General features: G+C 36.6%; 1 protein-coding gene across 2 annotated transcripts; it reads right to left on the bottom strand.

Annotated features, from left to right (window-relative positions):
- Nucleotides 1-2,070: 2,070 nt before the first annotated feature.
- Nucleotides 2,071-15,266, bottom strand: LOC149245442 (putative disease resistance protein At4g33300). 2 transcript variants are annotated; one of them, XM_089457759.1, is made up of 6 exons: nt 15,165-15,266; nt 6,985-7,394; nt 5,338-5,693; nt 5,038-5,246; nt 3,513-4,368; nt 2,071-2,995 (listed from the first exon to the last, which is right to left on the bottom strand). In XM_089457759.1, exons 2-5 carry the CDS (start codon nt 7,321-7,323, stop codon nt 3,530-3,532), a joined length of 1,743 nt encoding a protein of 580 aa, XP_089313885.1. In that variant the 5' UTR covers nt 7,324-7,394; nt 15,165-15,266; the 3' UTR covers nt 2,071-2,995; nt 3,513-3,529. The 2 variants fall into 2 exon arrangements, with proteins under 2 accessions (XP_089313885.1, XP_089313884.1); XM_089457758.1 differs by lacking the exon at nt 15,165-15,266 and adding an exon at nt 12,646-13,818.
- Nucleotides 15,267-21,471: the final 6,205 nt, after the last annotated feature.

Below are 21,471 nucleotides of genomic sequence, written 5' to 3'. Positions count from 1 at the left end.
AATAGACCCAAAAAAAGTGTTAATAAAAAATTAATAAATATACCAAGTTATTGTTTATGGTTAAGAGGTCACAGGAGGGGGTGGATTATGTATGCCTTTCGTAGACTTGGCAGTCAATCGGTGCAGTCAAATCGGTGCGAGGAGGTGGGTCTCTTGTCCCACAAACAAAGGGTCTCATACACCAAGTTGGTGTCTGACTTGGCTGTGACCTTAAAAATAGATATTATTATTATTATTATAAAAATTAAAACTTTAATTAAAAAAAATATATAAATATTAAATAATTTATTTAAACATTTGTTCAATAAAATTTTAGCATTTAATCTAAATAAAAATTTCTACTTTTGACAGTTTTATTTCAAAATATTAATAATAAAAATATTAACAATAAATCATATTAAATATAATTACTAAATTGTTTCACTAAATAGTCATATTATTCTACTTAACCTAAATTTTCATTTTTCGAAATTTTAACATTTTTATTTTCAAAATATTAACAATAAAATTATTTTAACATTTTTATTTTCAAAATATTAACAATAAAATTATTTTAACATTTTTATTTTCAAAATATTAACAATAAAATTATATTAAATATGATTACTAAATTGTTTTGTTAAATAATCATATTATTCTACTTACTTTTCGTTTTTGGAAATTTATATCACTAAATAGTCATATTATTTTACTTAACATAACTTTTGGTTTTTAGATATTTATACCAACCTACATTTGCATATAAAATTAAAACATATTTTAAATTACAATAAACTATATTAATTTAACACTTTACACCAACCTACATTTACATATAAAATTAAAATCGATACTTTACAACAACCTACATTTACATATAGATACTTCACAACAACGTACATTTACATATAGAATTAAGATCTATTGCAAGTTACAGTCATCTAAATTTATAACTTTCAGTACAATATTTTCACACTAATCTATATCAAAATTTCCATCATATTTAACATTCAACGTATCAAAATTTCCATCATATTTAACATTCAACGTATCAAAATAAGTCATATTATTCTACTTAACCTAAATTTTCATTTTTCGAAATTTTAACATTTTTATTTTCGAAATTTTAACATTTTTATTTTCAAAATATTAACAATAAAATTATTTTAACATTTTTATTTTCAAAATATTAACAATAAAATTATATTAAATATGATTACTAAATTGTTTTGTTAAATAATCATATTATTCTACTTACTTTTCGTTTTTGGAAATTTATATCACTAAATAGTCATATTATTTTACTTAACATAACTTTTGGTTTTTAGATATTTATACCAACCTACATTTGCATATAAAATTAAAACATATTTTGAATTACAATAAACTATATTAATTTAACACTTTACACCAACCTACATTTACATATAAAATTAAAATCGATACTTTACAACAACCTACATTTACATATAGATACTTTACAACAACGTAAATTTACATATAGAATTAAGATCTATTGCAAGTTAGAGTCATCTAAATTTATAACTTTCAATACAATATTTTAACACTAATCTATATCAAAATTTCCATCATATTTAACATTCAACGTATCAAAATTTCCATTTAAATTCATATAAACTTGAAAATTAATCACTAAATATAACTTTTCCTACACACCTTTTAACCAAAATATCAAACATTTTTAAATACCCATATTCAATAAGCTATCACCATTTAGGTCAAGCACTCGAAAAAAAAACGAAATGAAAAATGAAAAATGAAAATTAATCACACTAGCTAACTAAATATAATTTTTCCTACACACCTTTTGACCAAAATATCAAAGATTTTTAAAAACCCATATTTAACAATTAATATAATCCATTTATATAATATATATTCAAATAATCAAAATTTAGGTCAATCATTTGTAAAAAAACCTAAGGATCAAAAGCTTTGTAAATACTCATATTTAACCATTAATCTAATCCATTAATATAATATATATTCAAGTATTCAACATTTTAGTTAATCACTTGTAAAAATAAAATAAAATAGAAATAGCAGTTTTATAAATACTGATATTTAAAATGTATTAAAATATGTTTGAGATTTATGTTAACTCCTTGTAAAAATAAAGGACAGCACTAGAACTCTTAAATATGAAATTTAAAGAGAGTCTTGAAACGTGCAAATATAGCAATGCATCATAATAGCCAGAGCGTTTGTCATTTGAAGTATCGTGGTCGATACAGCAATCAAAGACTTGAGACGTCCACTCCAACGTACGTAGTTGCCTCATCACACCATTCGAAAATGAGCTAAACGCTCATCATCCTGCACTCCAAGCTTATTTCATCGTCCTCACACTACACACCCTTTGAAGAACAAATCCTGCATATTGTAAATCTCTCCCCTTCATGAATGAACAGATTATCTCTTCCCACCCAGAATGGCAAACATGATACACTTCTGATGATTGCTCTCTGGAAATAGGTGGGACCATGCACAGGGCAGGTTAGAACTGTGAATAGCTTATTGTTTTGTCCATGCATTATTCCACCTTGTCTTGCAATCATTGAAATGTGGCATAGTATTTAACACTATGCCATACCTAATGATGGCTTCTTGGGAATGGATGAAACTATGCACGAGGGCAAGGTGGAACTGTAAATGGGTGATAGTTTTGCTTGTGAATGATTCCAACCTGCTCACACCCTTTGGCCCCATAGGCCAATCGCCCCAGCATGAAAGGTACCATGGTAAATGCATAGTTACACCCATTTCCAAATAGCAATTACTAGAAGCTGCTTAAGAATTGCATTTTTGCAATTATAAGAATGTTGCAAGCCATTCTTAACTCGATTGTAGGTTCAGGTAATTAGACAGGGCAGTAGAAAAGTCATCAGAAGTCAACTGTTGACTTTCTTGCTGCCTTTTCTAATTACCTTAACCTACAGTCGAGTCAAGTTTGGGTAGGAAGCTGCTGATAATCTCTCCACAACATGAATGGAAGCTGCAAAGTGCAGAAAAACAAAATCAGTTTGATGCAAAAATGTGGTAAACATTTTGGCAGAAAAATAAATTCAAATAAACATAGAAATTACCCTGCAAACATTATAAAATGAGACTTCGTCATTGCAATTTATGACATTGATTATAAAGAAAGATTAATTCAAATAAACATTGAGATTTCACCATGAAAACCAAAAAGTGGTTTAGTGATGCAGTTTATGACATTGATTGTAAGACATTTGATATAATATTAAGGAAAATAAAAGATAGCACTTCGAGTTACAAAATTACAACGCTGTGATGGTCTGTGAATCAAAATTTCTGTTATTAGCTTCCCGAGGCAATTCAATTTGTTATTATCAATGGTTATTGAAGAGAATTGCCTTTGGTTATCTTAATATGCTTTGCTATCCACACGGCATCGCAGGATAATGAGAATGAAACAAACTACACTGTCAACACCAAATGAAAACCATGTTTTATAAACATGAAAATAAAAGCTTCTTTTGATCTCTTACCAGTTTTAAGTAGAATGTCAACCATCGAGCCAATCCAAGCTGAAGTGCGCTTCTGCAACTTCAACTGTAAGCTCCTTGATGGCAGAGTTCTTGACACGTTTCCACTGCTGTCCAATCTTCTCATCGCAAATAACACGCCTTAGAGATTTCATCCCTCCAACTGATTTAGGCAACTTCCTCAACCGGGAACACTCTCTCATGTCAAGCTCCTCGAGATTCCTTAGTTGTCCCATTTCCTCAGGAAGCTCTTTTAAGCACTCACAGAGCGAAATGTCCAGATATTCCAGCTTTCCAAGTTTTCCAATAGACTGTGGAAGCTCTTTTAGGCCTAGACATGCGGATAACCTTAACATTCTTAAAGTGCTGAGCTTCCCCAAGTCGTCAGGTAACTTTCGAAGGAGATGACAGTTGGTAATAGTCCAATTCACAACTGAAGACGTGTCACAAATACCAGGGGGCAACTCCTCCAAATCACAGCAGTGGTCCAGGTTAACATCTAGCATTATTGGAAGCTTAATGCTCGACTGGGTGTTGTTGAACCCAGACATGTTTCCAAGCCCTTCACATAAGCTCAAAGATAGCTTCTCTAAGTTCTGCAAGACTTTACTGTGCCCTTGAAGTGGGGGCACATGCAGCCTCTCCAAGCGAATAGTCTTAAGCTGAGTAAGTGAAGATAAGGCCGGTAAACCGTTCATTGTGGCTCTCTTGGACCCATAATTGAATACTATCAGGACTTTCAGTTTTTTCATAGAACTCAAAAATGTTGGAAGAAAGTATTTGCTTCCAGAAAAGAGTAAAACTAAAGCCTCTGCTTGACGAAAATTGATCTCAGACCACTGATCCTTCTCCATGGCACCTGCATAGGCAAACCACAAATGCAAAGTTTCATTAGAACATTGTAGTTGTTGAACACACTATGAAACCACTGCATTTCTTTTCTAAGATCTTTTGACATCAAAATGACAAAAACCTAGAAATTGGTTTGTAATCAGTTCATCCAGATCACATATCGATAACCTATCAAGTGTAGGATAAAATTCACCCATCACATTCACAAAAGTCGTGAGAAAAAACCTAATACTATATATAAAATCATGAGAACCAACGTAATACTATATATGTTCCACAAAAATATATAGCTTTCTCTGAAGTTTACTTCTTAGCAATCCTACGTTGCAAAATTAGAGCGTTTTGCATAAAGAGAAAAGTAGAGAAAAATAATCCCGGATTCATCACTAACTAGTTCATATATAATTTTGGGAAAAGTAGCAAATTCTGAAAGTAAAGGTAAAATTACTAGCAAAAATTTTAAGAGTTAGTTGATTGGATAGTGAAAATGCTTCCAAAGTAACCATTTGTCAATAAAGAGAACCTTAAGAATCCTTAACAAGTCTCTCTGGTTTCTAGGCCTGCTCCATGACAATCTGTCTATACCCTATTGATTTTACATAGTGGTTAGGACCAGAGAAAAGAAGCAGCAATTCCCAATACATAATATACACTTCAAACTGCCAAAATCACCCACCTGTGTGAAGGGAAACAATTTGAGCATCAAACGCTTGATCCTTGAGCAGCTTCCATTTTGCTGGCAAACTGTCCTCCTTTCTAGGCATTAGCATCCTCTTCCTACGAACCATACTGTCTCGAGATGCCAAATATAGGGCCAAGTCTCGCATTACATCATGCTGAGAAAAGTACAGCTCAGAAGCACTTCCATAGTTGATCGCTTGACTCCTACAAGGTCCAATTGACATGCCAATACAATGTTATAATATAAGACAGAGGAAGAACTTAAGCACAAGAAAAAAGAAGAGAAGTCACTTACCTGAGTTTGCTTGTTAAGTTCAAAAGATTTCTACTAGCAAGTTCTAATAAGATGACAAAAGCATCTTGCCACTCGATCTTTCGCACATAAACCCAAATGTCCAGTAATGCATCCGCCGAGATTTTTCGATCCTCTGGAAATGACCCCAAGTCTAAGAAGCATTCTCGTGCCTCCTCATCCAGGACATCAATACTAGTCTCCAAGCATTTAAGAAGCCTTTCTTTGTGATAATCCGATATCGATTCCCCATTTGAAAGCTTCTTCTTAGCACTTTCCCACGCTGGGCGAGGCTCACCATGCAAAGAGCTGCCAATCACCTTCAGAGCAAGTGGCAGACATTTACATTCTGCTTGCACCTGTGATACATACACAAACAATTAGTGTAAGTGAATTCTATAGGTGGAAAACTTATCGAACACATACTTTTGTTGTTGAAGCTATGAATCTCTGGCCTAAAAAAGTTTTCAGTTGATTCACGTATTTTGTTTTATTGCTTATGAAGAATGTACAGCTTTATGTGGAAAAATGATTTTATTAAAGGAGTAATGATTATATGACGCAATGTTATCGGAACCTGTGAAACCAGCCGGTCCAACCGTTTTGCTGCCTAACCATTCCGACCACAGAACTGGAAATGGCCGGTTCAGTACAACAGGCCAGTTATTGTACAGAACCAACTAGTTCCATACCAAACTGGCCAGTTCTATTTGAAACTGATTGGTTCTGTACAACACAACCAAGGACCCTCCAAACTATTTTTTTGAAGGCAATAATTCATGAGTGGGGCAGCGTAGTATTCAGCCATAGGGCCTTGCTAATGCTATGTTATTAATGGTAATGTTTAATTCTAAGTAAAAGAATCATTTTATTTAAATTTTTAACATTACCATTATTTATCTAAGGATGTTTGATACTGGTTCCAATCTCATTGGATTTCATATGGATAAAGTAAAATTTTGGATCCCACTCAAAATCCAGCAGACTTGACAGTTTCTAAGATTTCGGGATTGCAACATTTTCATGGATTTCATCATGTATGAGGGTATGGAACTAGCATTTAATCAGAAGCACCAACTCCTCTATGTGCCTTGATGTTAGTGGAGCTGATTGTTGAACTCTTCTATCAATACCCTAAGAAAAAAGTACCCATCACTCAACAAAATATCTATTCTAATGTTAAGCTTTTTCTATCTTAATTTTAATGTTTAGGGGGGCAATATCGATAATAAGAATCCCAATATAGGCAATTATTTTGATGATATGTAGGTATCTGTTGTAGCTTGATTTTTTCTTTTATGTTAGAGGCCATCTGAGCCACTTTGTTGACATATCTTTGGTTCGGAGTATTTCATGAATTTTTTGTTTGACCACTTTTTTTATTTTTCGGCGGGCTGACCAGTTCAATGACCGGTTCAGTTCTGGTAACATTGTATGTCTAGATTCTCTCTTATTGAAACAGTAACTCCATTGTTAACAATAGAGGAAACATTAATGTGAAACAAAATTCAATTAGTAAAATAGCTTGTGATTTGGGACATTTAGAGTGCTAGCTAATAGTGCAATCACTAAACTCAACCAAATGCACACCAAGTTTAGTACAATAATATATTTCATATGAAAAGCATTCCAGTATTGTAAAAGGCATACCTGCTTGACTAAATGTTCATCTGCATTACTTGGCACAGATCTCTGTCCAAAAGCCCAAAAGCAGAAAAGGGACAGAGCATCAGCCTCATCCAGCAATGGCAATTCATAAAGCTGGATAGAGGTTGCTGTTGGGATGGTACAACGATCTCGAGTTGTCACAAGAGTTTTGTAACCTTGCCCTTCAAATAACAACTTTTCCAAATTTGCCTTAGACCAGACATCATCCAGTACAACCAGAACTGGCTTGGCTTGCCTCAGAAGCTGCTGCTGCAACTGTCTATGTGCATCCTCGACATTCTGAAATTCAGGTTTCTTCCTTGGAAATATCATCTGCCACATAGTCTCTAAAATTCCCTTCAGGTTTGGGGACTGTGAGACCGTGATGAAAATGATATTGTTCCTGAAGGCACCTAGAATACATGAAGATAATTGCTTAGATAGAAATTCGGTTATCTGAACAAGAAAAAGTTCGTTAGTTTTCATTATATCAGAAAAAACATTCAAGAACTTGACATCAAGAAACTACAGCATAATTTTTCTATGTTCTGAGCTCCATGCTGGCCAGAAACTATGGAGATAGCAACCAAAATCAAGCTGGCTGCCATTAGAATACAATGTTCTTAAACTTCTCATCCCACAAAACCTAAGTTCTCACGCAACATTAAATGGTGCCCAAGCTACACCATAGTTTGTAAACATCAGCAATAATCAGGTTATTTTTGTACAAAAAAAAAGCCCTAAAGAGACCTTCCTAGAACCAAAAATCATGTTGACTGCCATTAAAATCGATTGTGCTGGATTCTTCTGTCATTATCCTACAAAGCTCACAGTATAACTGCTCTGAAGAGTACCCAAAGCAGCCAATAAATTGTACCCTAAGACCCAAAGGGCTACTAGGAAGTGACAAACCCGCATTTATGAATGTTTGCGAAGCCTTTACTGGAGAAGGGAAGACTCAGAGTGGAATTGTTGCCCCTCTTGTCCCAGAATTTTGGTGCAATTAGAGCTGGAGTTATAAAGCACTTATCACAATGCACTAGATAAAAAAAGTAGTGCAATAAGACAATTGCCAAACCTCCTATCAAACGAGACTTGAAAAGATGCAAAGAAAGTCACAAGACTCAGAAACGACTAGAGTTATAAAGCACTTATCACAATACACTAGATAAAAAAGTACTGCAATAAGACGATTGCCAAACCTCCTATCAAATGAAGCATAAAAGACAGCTTTAGGTATTGCTTCAAAAACATGGGAATTTATACTTGGCACAAAACTCAGCTTTAAGTATTGCTTCAAAAACATGGGAAATACTTGGCACAAAACCCAGCTTTAGGTGTTGCTTCAGAAACATTAATTTTTTTTTTTTTGGTTTGGGAAGATTTTGTTGCAAGAATCTGCCGAATCACAGTCAAACTTGCGGAGTTATAGCAAGTTTCACCAATTTGACCGAGACATTCAGTTGCCAGTTTGAGTTGGATCATTTTTGGGTTCAGACCAGTTGAGATTGGTAGTACCTGTATAACTTGGCCGTGTCTTGAAACTATGCCCAGCAGAATCTCAATGATATATATAAATGGCAGAAAATAGTGCAGGCTATTTTGGATGTCCGGATTTCCTTTAAAATGAGACTTCTTTCCCGGTTTACTGTTCCGAACTAAAGGCTTCATAGAACAATATTGACAAATTGAAATTGAAGGTAATGTGGGAATTCATAAGATGTTGACCATGGTTTTTCAAGATGTTCATTTGGTAAGGAGGTCTGAACTTGGTCACAAGGATTTGGTATATTTATGTTACAACTTCACAGGTAGACTGTCCGTCTGACGTCCTGGATGCTACCGCAAATCTGTATAGAGTATTAGACAGATACTTGAGACAGTGACATTCCACTTTCCGTGCCAAAAGGATTTACCAAATGTTTGAAAATTTTCCGCAGAAATGATATCTGAAGGTCATAAATTCTCCATCTTGGACTCTATTGCCATTCATTGTTCTGCTTAGTTGATTGCCTTAAAACATTGTGAAAGGAGAATTGTGAAAGTAATATGTACAGCTAGATTTCATGGACTACTTACATTGGTGGGTAGGGACTACTTACATTGGTGGGTAGGGGAAGGATTTATTTGATGCAGTTATGTCATCACATGACAATTGCACCTCCTTTACATGCACCAATAAAAGGAGTTGCACACTGCACTTTACAGCTTGGGTAGGAGTAGGGTTGATCAATCAACTCATGTGTGCCTTGCACCTCCTTTACATGCACTTAAATTTTGAGCATGCACACTATATTCTATATTCACATCAAATAAGGTTACATATAAATACATCTAGCATTGTCTCAAGATAGGAAAGTTAATCTTGGATACACAATCACTTGGTTGAGAGAATATCTCAACCACACACCAATCTAGGAACATCTAGATATAACAACCCTAAGGAATAGGAACAGAGTCCTGTAGATAGAATGAATCACAACTGAGACAAGTAGGAATTACAATTTCCAAGTCACCCCCTTAATGACTACTTGTCTCAATCTCAATATGCAAAGTCTAGTTGTGGTCAAACATAACAAAAGAATATGTCGACATATCCATATAAAGGAGCAACCATCCACCGGAATGCATGGGTGCCAACTGCTGCAACCGCCAGTCTACTAGGATGCCCTTAGCATATGTGGTTTTGTCAACCATTATAACTACATACATGTCCCTGTACTTGCAAATCCCCCTCCATCATCATCATGGATTTTATCGGATTACCCATAACCATGCTTTGGGTTTTATCAGATTACCCTCAACCATGCTAACAAGGCTCTCAGCCACCAAGGCTAAACTCTGCCACCAAGGCACTCAACTCAGCCACCAAGGCTCAACACAGCCACGAATGCTCAACTCTACCACCAAGGCACTCAATTCAGCCATGAAGGCTCAACACAGCCACGAAGGCTCAACTTTGCCACCAAGGCACTCAATTCAACCACCAAGGCTCACCATAGACCCAACTTAACCAGGCCCAGGGTTTTCTCGGCTCACCCTCAACCATGCCAAGGGTTTTGTCAGCTAACCCTAAACCATGCCTATAGGAATCTCTGTCCACTTCACTCTCGCATATGGTTTCTGACTTACCACAAACCAACACTGCAAAGCGGTTTCTGGTTTACCACAAACTTGCAATTACAAAGTGGTTTTAAGATTACCACGAACTTCATGGGGGTACACATGCCTCATCAGGCTTACATTACACACTCCAACTCTGGAGTTACCAGGTACATACTTTACAAAGACCACTACAAAACATCCTAGACTTGCTTACTAATAAATGTATGTGACACATAATACATCATGAGTCTATTCCACAAACTCACACAAACTTTAACTTATTTGTCCATCATCCTTTAATCTTTGTTGTAGCTCTTTTGATGCCATCTTCAATGTCATGCCATATCTTGCAAATTGTGTATTGTTGGAATGACTAGTTCGAATACACACTCAGAATTGTGACAATAGTTGGTCAGACCAATGTCATTTCAATGACAACCAGAAATACCACGACACAATATACTAATGCCAAAAAATGCACCACAAACTGACTTAGAAGCTACAACAACTTGCAAAACAAATGGCTGCAAAACCAAAGAATTAAATTCATTGGGACGGTAGCAGAAGTTTCTACTGTCGAGTGATGACACGACTCAAAGAAGCCCCCATTGAACCTATTTCCCATAAAAAACAAAAGAGAGTCTTTGTGGCGAACCCCGTCCACGTCCTTGACCAAAGATGCTGAGCTTTTAATCTCCCGAAATCAAATATTAGGAGCACGCTATTCTTGAAGTTCTCTATAACCTTGTATAGGGCATTGGGGTCCTGGGAGATGATCACATGGTCTCGCCCACGGTACCTCCTCCAGTAGGGTTGCCTCTCCAGCCATAGGACCAGTTCCCCCTGCATTTCCTCGTCGTTGTATGATTCCTCGTTGCCCATTATTTGTTTGCCCGGGGGGGTTAACAATGCGGTTGAGCAAGGAGAAGAAGCGCACATAGAAAGAGACCAACGTGGTTGGGATCGAGGATTCTGATAATGGAGTAATTGCTTATCTCTTCGAAGTATCTACAAGGCCTTGTCAACGATCCCAACTATGTCGAGGATCTGGAGTTCCTCGCGATCTCTGTCCATTCATTTCCTCTGATCCGAACATTGATTTCAGAAATGCTCTTTGTTTTATCTTCAAAAAGCAAATCGATCCTCTTGAACCAATTCCACAGTCATTTCAACAGATTGATCCTTTCCCAAATGTTGAATCCACCCACGTTGCGCCATCACACCACTTAAGCTCTGCTCCAATCCACCAAAATTCACAATATTTTATATTTTTCTCAGCACTCCCATAATTCACAGGTATGTGCTCTCTTATATGCACAATGCGAACGCAACTGGCATGCAACATGAACTGAACCTTCACACACTAGTCACAATGGCTGTCAAAATCTTTCGATTTGAGCAACAAGAGTCCCCATCAACGTGAAATGGTTGTCAAAATCTGAGCAGCAGTAGTCTTATTCTCGTCCACTAGTTCACACAAATCTACAAGTGCCAATTTATTAGAACAACGATTGTGGAATGACTCTGCCGCTGGCAGCTTTCAACTCTCTGAATATTAAGAGAACGAGCGCAGACAAACTCTTCCAGAGTCTTGAGAAAAGAGCACAACTTTTCATCACCATAAGTAGGACTGACTCCTCAAGCTGCCATTAAAATGATGGACAAACAAAGCACTAAAACAATATAGATATACTCTGTTATTTCCTCGGCCAGGAGTGGCCTCGGCCCTGACGGACTCTGATACCAAACTTAAATTTTGAATATTCTATGTTCACAACTTCACATCAAATAAGGTTACATATAAATACATCTAGTGTTGTCTCAAGATAGGTAAACTAATCTTGGACACACAATCACTTGGTTGAGAAAATATATCAACCACACACCAATTTAGGAAAATCTAGATATAACAACCCTAAAAAATAGGAACAGACTTCTGTAGATAGAATGAATCACAACTGAGACAAGTAGGAATTACAATTTCCAAGTCATGCACCAACAAAAAGAGGTGCACACTGCATTCTGTAGTTTAGGTAGGAGTAGGTTTGATCGATCACCTCACGTGCGCCTTAATATAAGTGCACTGAATATAGACAATGCAGTGGGTGTACCAACGTGGACACTAAGCACAAATGCATCTAGATTCTAAACCATTTAAACTTATAGATATATGACATGGACCTCTAGGTTGAAAAACTCAAGGATGCATATTTAAAATTAAAAAAAAAAACAAACGCATCTAAACCATTTAAACTTATAGATATATGACATGGACCTCTAGGTTGCAAAACTTAATGATGCATATTTAAAATTCAAAAAAATAACCAAAATATGAGATGTGAAAATTAGATATGTGTCTACCAGCTTCACAACCTGGAGGTGCATATCTTAGGCCAGTTTAGAAAGGTTTGCATTAGCAATATAAATGTTAGATTTAAAAGAAAACAAAAAAACAAAAGATGTACTAGAAATTGGGCCTTTGAGCAACCCACTCTTAAAACAGAGATCAAACAAAATAGTGAAGGATAAAATAGTTTGAATAAATGAAATCCAAATCACCTTTAATGTCTTGATCGTTAGAGAGGGCCAACGCCATAGTTGTTTTGCCAACACCGCCCATACCATGTACTCCAACAACGGACACCTCTCTTTGGAGCAGAATCTGCTTCAAATCCGAAATATTTTTCTCCAAACCCACTACAAAATCAGTCTTTAAAGAACCATTATATTTACAGGGAGGAGCTTCATCGAAAGCTCCATCAAAAATGGTATCTGGACCCATTTGTTGAAGCATCGTGGCATTCTCAAGGGGATCATTGGTGAGGTTGGGCACAATTGTTTCATGCACCTTTCGCTCATCCACCGACCGCGACTCGTACAGATGTCGAAGACTCTTCAACTCAGTTATCAGATTCCTAATATCAACGACCGATTGGACAGGCATCTGGTATTGAACGAAGTAGAATATCTCCTTCTCCAATTGGTGGATTTTAGAAGCATATCTGAGGTTCTGATAAATGTTATAACAGCTGATTTTCTCACAGTTTTTAACCAATTCAACGCCATCCTTGAGGATGCTCAGGAATCGCTCATAGGTCGTATTTTGCTCATTTTTTGGTGCTTTGAGATTCGACATATAGAGCGGTTGAACTGTTTGAATAAGATCTGCGAGCAGCGCATCCAATCTACTGCTTAGCTTCTTGCAATTAAATCCATCGAACGTGTGAAGGATGTGATTTCCTTCACTGATTCTTGGGAAGGATAACATTATAGGTAAATGTCTCCAGAAGAAATGATTCTCGTTTTCCCCCTTCAATATCTCTGGTAATTCTAGCAGAATTTGGGGGAAGATTTGTTCACCGTGGCAGCAACTGGCTTTGCTTTTGATCTATAAGATTTTTTGACGCTGGCAATATTTCGTATTTAAGATAGATGCCAAAGAAATTTCCACGAGCAGGGATGGAATTTTAGGGTGAATTGCACGTTAGGAGGTAATTTAGCAGTCAAATACGGCCAAAACTCCAGCGTATCCGTCGTCAAATTTGACGGATAGTATTGATTTGAAATTCCCGCCCTGTTCGCCAGCCTTCGATGAATGTCAATAGAAAAAGGTGAGTGGAGCCTTCGCTTAATGTATATCGAAAATACAATAGGTGGACTGTGGAAACCTGGTAGGAAAGGAAAGGGCGAATTTTAAGCGTCGACGGAGTTCTCATTGATCCAGGCGTTCGATGTCAAAGTTTACGCTGGTACTCCGTACTTATAGTAAATACGAAAAATCCTTTCGCAAGACTTCAATGAATGTATATTGAAAAGATCAAAAATGGGTGATTCGTGGTGGGAACTTGGAAGGTCGAGAGCGAACCTTTCGCGGCCGCCGGCCACAGAGTTCTCGTGGGATCCAACGGGGCACCTTCAAGCGGCGTGCCCAATTAGAGACTTGAGTGGTGCCTCGTCCATCACGCATTGACATCACACAATTACGTGACTTAACTAATAGTAAAAAATGATTTCGCATCTTTCTTGCCGTAGCAGATACTGTGATTGATGTCAGTGCAGTTGAATTGTTGAACGGTTACCAACAGACACGGTAATGTAACTATAGTTCATTGTAGTCACCATATAAACCATTACTACAGTTAATACCGGGCCCTCATAGTGAAAAACATCCAGAATAAATGTCATTGGGCAGGTCATGAAAGTTGTTGCAGATCACATTCTCTTTGAATATTGAGCACAGACCAATAATTCAGGTAAGGATATGCATGCCAACCCATCAATGTACTATAATAAAGATGAAGCTGCTTTGTGTCCTTCAACCAGCTTGCTCATGAAGATTCCTCTGTCCTTTATCAACAAAGCATGACAGTTGCAGATGTTGACTACATACAAATAATTCAGGATGAGATAAGCATTGCAAGTTGCAACCCATCATGGTACCATTATAAAATAAAGATGATTTTGAATTCTGCAACAGCTTGCCTAATAAGTCAGAAGAAGATGAGCATTGCAAGCCCATCATGATACTATTGTAAGATAAAGAAGCCTTGAATCCTGCAACCAGGTTACCTCATGAAGTTTCCTGTGTCTTTTATATAGTATTCTAATAACTGGCTAAGGCACAAAAGCACAAAAAATGGTACACAAGGCAGGACTATTGCAGATATTGACTACATACCAATAACTAGGAAAAAGATATGCATTCCAACTCATCATGTTACCATCGTCTATTAAAGCTGCTTTTAATGCTACACGCAGCTTGCCCCAGGAAGATTCCTCTGTCTCTTTCATATAATTCGTATTAAAAAAAACAAACAAAAGAATTATTCCACAAGGCAAGACAATTGCAGATATTGATTAATACCAACAATTCAGAAAAAGAAATGCATTATACAAGCCACCATAAGAATCATATTAATAATGTTTTAGTTAAGCTTTGGTTATGCAGTAAATCGGTAAAAGTTTTATCATATCTTAATCCGAGGTTTATTTTGCGTGAATGATCTTGCATTTCACTTGACAATTCTTAGAACAACTTCACAAAATAATAATTCCGTTATCTCCAATCTCAGTCTGACCTTATCAAAAATGGCCCGACTGCAACTCCAGCCGAAAAGGGTCCCATCTGATTCGACTCCAGCTAAAAAGAGTTAAAAAGAGAGTCCCTGTAAACCAAAAAAAAACCTCAATAATAACGTGATCATAGACTTTATAAACATTTTAATCATGGACTTTATAAACTAATTTTTATGCAGAATACAGCTAATACCTATAATGTACTATACTTACCACATTAAACCGTCAAAAGCGGAGTTAATTTCTCCGTTTTGTAACGGTTCCAAAACGGCATATTTTCCACCGAAATGGCAACCGACGCCGCCGTTTGTGTCAGCGTCGTCTAATTTTCCGGTCAGGGAAAATATAGTATGGTTTCTTTCCCTTTCCGGCGAAATTTCAGGCAGAAAAATGGGTACCGGGTGTGATCCCATGGATTCAGAGTGCCAGTGGCATAGTTTTTCCATACCCCAGGGGTGTTGAGGATTTCTGATTCGACCCAGAACCGCAAAAAACCCGTAAACGACCTGCAATTATATCAGAGCTAAATTTTCGCAATCTTGCCACTACAGAAAACCCACAACAATGATCTAGGTCGACTTTGCAGAGAAATAATAAGTCGTACGAACAGAGTAGAGAAAAATTGAGAGCGTTGAAGAAAAGACCTAAAAAACGTACCGATTCCTGCGGACAATTCCCACGAAATTTGGGGGTTTATCACATTTTGACGATGTTCAGGGTGCCTCAGGGTTTATGGCCTTTGGCCGTGTTTGTATCATTTCAACCTCGAACAAAGCTTAAAGGCCACAGAATCGATCAAAACTAAGAAGTTGCAATATGCTGGCTCTTAAAATAAAGCCTTCTGGTCGTCTCTGAATCGCTAAGAACCCAAAAAAACCCTAAAAGCCACAATATCGACAGAACTATTGAGATTCATTTCGAGATTATTTCGCCGGTTTCCGGCAGTGAAAGCCGGTAAATATGCAGTGGGCCAGTTATCAAAATGGGGCCAATTACCGTGTTTGTTTAAATAAAAATAATAATATGGAATTGTCTATAATGCGATTTTTTTGGAGATTTTGGTGACGGAATCGGAGGAAATTGAGGTTAAATCTTGATTTGTTGCAGTTAAAATGGTTTTTTAACTGCATATTTGGATTCAGCACCCTGGAAAACCCCTGTGACGCTTTCATTGTGCAGAAACTAGCTATCAAACTTGATTCCAATAAATTCCTGCCGAATTTCGACTGGAAAAACCCGCCGAAAAAACTTTCAACAAGTCGCGTTATAGACAACTGATTAATGAATTAAATTGGTAACGGCCGCGAGACAGTACCCATTACCAAGATAAATAAATAAACAATGGCTTCGCCTCTTTTCGGTTGCTTCTTGCAAGTTGCTGTTGGAGTGAGAGATAGCGTGCTATTGAAGTAACGTCACAGGGTTGCACGGTGCACCTAAGTGGTACGCAGTACAGTCGGCTGTGTTGGGTTTGGTTTTTATTAATCTTTTGGACTATTTTCATGGGATCATTGCAGAGATCATGGAATGCTAGCGTGGCAGTACAGTCGGTTGTGTTGGGTTTGGTTTTCATTAAATCTTTTAGACTATTCTCAGAGGGATCATTGCTGAGATCATGGAGTGCATAGCGTGGCAGGGAAGTTAAGGGCAAGGTGGGACCAATATATCCTGTGCTATCCATCACAGCGTTGTACATTCCAGTTGACTGTGTGATGGGACGACTATTGAAAGAAGTATGAAAGAACCTTCAACCGACTCCTTCTCCAAATCTGTCCGGAACCAGTGCTGTCCAAATGGAAGTCGCTGTAAACTGAACAGCGACATGACATCACGATATAAAAATTCAAACGGAAGTCGCTGTAAAGTGAACAACGACATGACATCACGAATAAACTCCGAATATTTTTCGTAATCATCATAATCAAATGGATGAAATTAGGAATTTGGAAAACTAATGTCACAGTGTTACGCTATTAAATCTATAACGATTTGTCTTCGACATTTCCATAGACCATATGCATTGCCAATTCACTGTTTCAATGCTCGATTCGATGTGCAGCCATGAAAGTTCAAAGCTCAATTCGATGTGTCAACCCAATGCGCAATTTAAAGGTTCGGTTTCAGCGTTTAAAATTGAGCCCGTCTCATCCCTTTTTCAGGGTTATGGCCTCTCTTATAAGGGCTTTAAAAAAGCATTATCTTTTAAAAAGAAAAATACCAAGGAAAAATTTCTATATTTCAAAAAAATAAGTTAAATGGGAAGGTTAGATTAAATTTCTATATTTCAAAAAATAATATTTTTAATATTTTTTTAAGTTCAGTGGAATTTGGAGTCAAATCGGTTTTCCTCTACAATATTTTCTTAATCTTGTTTTAAAATGAAAGTTATTATTATTTATTTTAAAAAACAAGTCATGGTATTTGAAATTTATGTTTTAAATTCAAGACGGTTGAAATTCATTATTGTTTTGAGCACAATTGTTGGTTTGGTTTTGTTTATCAAAGATGGTGAAGTGAGAATTAAGAAATAGATTTAGATTTAGATTTATATCTCTAAAATTTAAGATTTGGAATTATCACTTTAGATTCAAGATTTTTCTTCATTTAAAATTATCAATTTATTATTGATGATGATGATGATGATGATGGTTAACGTCCACTGAGACCAAATAATGGTCTATCGGACCTAAAGAAACAAATTATCTATTTTGATTTAAAATTTTATTTCTATGCTCAAAAAGCTTGGAGAGAAGCCTCCCGAGCTCACTATAATTTTGACATTGTAAAAGGCTAGGAAGGTCAGTATTGTAACAAAGATTGTGAAACTGAGATCTAATGTGGTTATATGCGGGGCACTCTAAGAGGAAGTGGTTTTCATCCTCGATGTTCCTATTCTCACATATACCGCAGATCCTTTCCGTCCATGGCGTTTTAGGAACTGCCCAACGACCTGTTTCACTATGGAGCTCATGAGAATTCGTTCTAATCTTTGCTATATTAATTTTCTTCTTTGAGCTAGTTAAAATAGAGAGATACTTTTGATCTTCTAGGGTGGGGTTGATGACCTTCTTATAATAACTTAATTTTCTTTTAGTCGCTAAGTCTTTCTCACACCACATTTTTTCTTTGAACTTAGAAGTAACAATATCTTTAATGTTATTTATGTTTTGCAATGCATCATTTTCGTTGATCTCCCAATAGTTTAACCAGGCCCTTGTGTCTTTATGCCACCCTCGATGGAGCCTTAGGTGGTTTGGCTAGAATTTAAAGCTAGCTTAGGAAGTCTATGATCGTCTATGTTACTGATTTTGTGCTTGTACAACAGAAACCTAAGCATAGCTAGGCTCTCAATAGGGGAAAGACCTGCTTCTATAAGGAGAATAGGATAGGGTGTATTACTTTTAATTTTCAGGTTATAAGTTATAAAACGCTTCTGGAGTTGCTCAATCTTTCTCCATGATTCTCTGGAGATGCTGTAACCCCAAGCCTCACAGCCATATAAGATAACAGGAGTGACTAAAGTTTCAAAGAGGAACTTCTTTTTATCCCACATTACAAGGTTTGCTATTTTACAATTATTTTCAAGACCAAAGTAAGCTTTCCACCCCCCATTAATCCTTTTCTCAATGCTATGGTTCCAGTTGAGCTTGTGATGAATATCAATTCCTAGGTACTTGTAAGAATACACTTCCTCCAAGTTATTATTGTCATACATAAAATTAGCGTAAGTGTCCTTCTTGGATTTGATAATCATAACTTTTGTTTTGTCAGTGTTAACAGTCATACCCATGGTAGAGCAGAAATCCTTAAGAAGCCTGAGTTGCTTATTAAGATCAGATGGGCACCTTGCCAAAAGAACAATATCGTCAACATAAAGAAGAAGGATGACGACTATCCCAGCTAAGATCGTGCCATCACATCCTGCTTCCTCTAAAATCCATCATTAGTTATATAAAATTAAATACAAAAAATTATCAATGCATTATTGAGTTTCAAAATGGCCATATAGACCTAAAAATAACTCTAAATGAGTTTGAGATATTTCAAAGGGTGGACAGATATATTTCTATTTACTATAAAACTCTAAAATTTGTTTGACTCAATAAAGTTTAAGATGTTATACAATTTTTTCAAGTTTAACATGAAATTTTGACTTGTGTTTTACAAAGCAACAACATAATTGAAAACCATAAAATCTTTGTAATCCTAAATTTTGAAAAAAAAAATCAGATATATATATATATATATATATATATATATATATATATATATATATATGATTATTCAATAAATAATCTATTATATTAAAAAAGTTATAATTGTTTTGTTTTAATGCGAGGTTGTTTTTATTTCTTTCACCAATAAATATGTTATTGCTTTTTAATTTATGTATTTACTTATTTTATTGTTTTTATTGATTGAATATATGTAAATCTTGAAATTTGTCTCTTATTGGTCGCCCTAAGAAGTATAAAAAGAATTGTCAATTGTTGATGTATTTGGTCTCCCACAATATTCTAATCAACCATATAAACTTCAAAATGAAGTTGATGTTCATCTACCTGAAGATAATGAATTAGATAGTAGTGTAGAGCTTGTTGAAAGAGAAAATCCATCATAGAAACGCAAAAGAATATTCAAATCTAAATGGAAAATAAGATTTCGATGGGCTTATGTTGTAAAATATTGTAATGAGAATGAAAGGATAAAGTAGTCTTGGTGTGTTATATTTAAAAAAGATACTCCATTTGCAAAAGAAGGAAGTATCACTCTTCAAGTTAGTGGTCTAAGTGGCCATGCAAAATTAGAAGCTCATAAATTATCTTTACAATTTTTGGAGAGATAAATCAAACAAAGTAATATTCCAATCACTAAACATGTTGAACTAATGGTAGATGTTGAGAATGAGAGAATTATATCAGTGATTGAAAACATGTGTGTTGTTGCTATGGGGAAAATGGCTCTAATTGTGCGACCGGACTCAATCCAGCAACCATTGTGAGATCATGGTTAGTCTGCACCATCTGATTGCAGCTTCCTTGATACTTTCCATCCCCTCCTCCTCTCTACGATCCTCGCCACAGCTGCATAGCGTAGGAACCTATGTGCCTTCAATGCGAGCTATGTTTCCAGTTGGACTCTATGTTATCTCCTAGGAAAACTGCAGCACTTTTCGGAGTCAATGATGGATGTCGAGCTTGTAGAATTTTCTGAAGACCCCTAAGTCTACGTCCATTTGGACTGAGCCTCGACATCAGTTGTTATCGATGGATCTGTTAGCGGCAAGAAATCTACTAGCTTCCCTAGTCGACGATTTTAGGGTTTCCCCGACATATTCCCTAGCTAATCCTAGCCCTACTATTTTAGTGCCTGTTCAAATTGTCGGTCATGTGTCCGTGGGAACTTCGTTTCATTGTTACCTTGATGACCCCTGCTCTTTAACATACCTGAATTATCTTCCCCGTCTCCATCATCGCTTCATTTTCTGGATTCCTGTCTTGAATTTCACCCTTTGGCATCCTCCTCTATTGATCCGGGACCCTCTAGGGTTTTCACCTCTGTTTCACTCACTCACTCCTCTCTGCCATCTAGCCTCCCCCTTCCCCCATTTGTTTCGGCTCCTCCCTACTATGGTTGTTTCGAGGGAACCCCCATCTTGCAACCTGATAGCCCCATTGAAACCCGCCAGGGTTAGTACTTCCTTAGAGACTCCATCCACTAAAACTGTTCACCCGGATTCAGGTATTTGCAAGAGCGAAGTTAAAAAATTTAAGTGTATTAAGGTTAGCAACAAGGGTAACCAACTTATTCTCGGTGAAGGGCTTCCTATAGACGATGTCATTTGTACGACTAGTAGGATTGTGGTTGGAAGGGTTCGTGGTAGGCATTACACTACTTCTCACCTGCGAAAATGGATCTCAGTTATCTGGGGTCAGATACTGGACGTGTTACCATTAGTTGTTATTATGATGAAGCGCTGGTTTGCTCTCCAATTCCATAGTCCTAAACAAGTAGACTGGGTCCTTACTAAATTTTGGCACATAGAAATGGTACATGTATTACTTAAAAGATGGAGTCCCCTTTTCCATCCAGATCGAGAACAATTGGGTGTTGGTCCAATTTGGGTTAGGCTGCCAGGATTGCCTCTGCATTTATGGTCAGAGGGCATTTTTAAGCACATTGGGAACACCCTTGGGGAGATACTTTGATCATGATAAATTTTACATTGACACAGGGAAGATGCCCTTTGCTCACATCTTGGTTCATTTGGAAACCCGTGAAGGACTGGAGAAGGACTTGCAGATTCAA

The sequence above is a fragment of the Pinus tabuliformis genome, chromosome 7 (genome assembly GCF_031772625.1).
Source record: "Pinus tabuliformis cultivar Carrire ecotype Pingquan chromosome 7, CPIR1, whole genome shotgun sequence".
Lineage (NCBI taxonomy): Eukaryota > Viridiplantae > Streptophyta > Pinopsida > Pinales > Pinaceae > Pinus > Pinus tabuliformis.
This window is presented reverse-complemented; position numbering and strand designations above follow the sequence as displayed.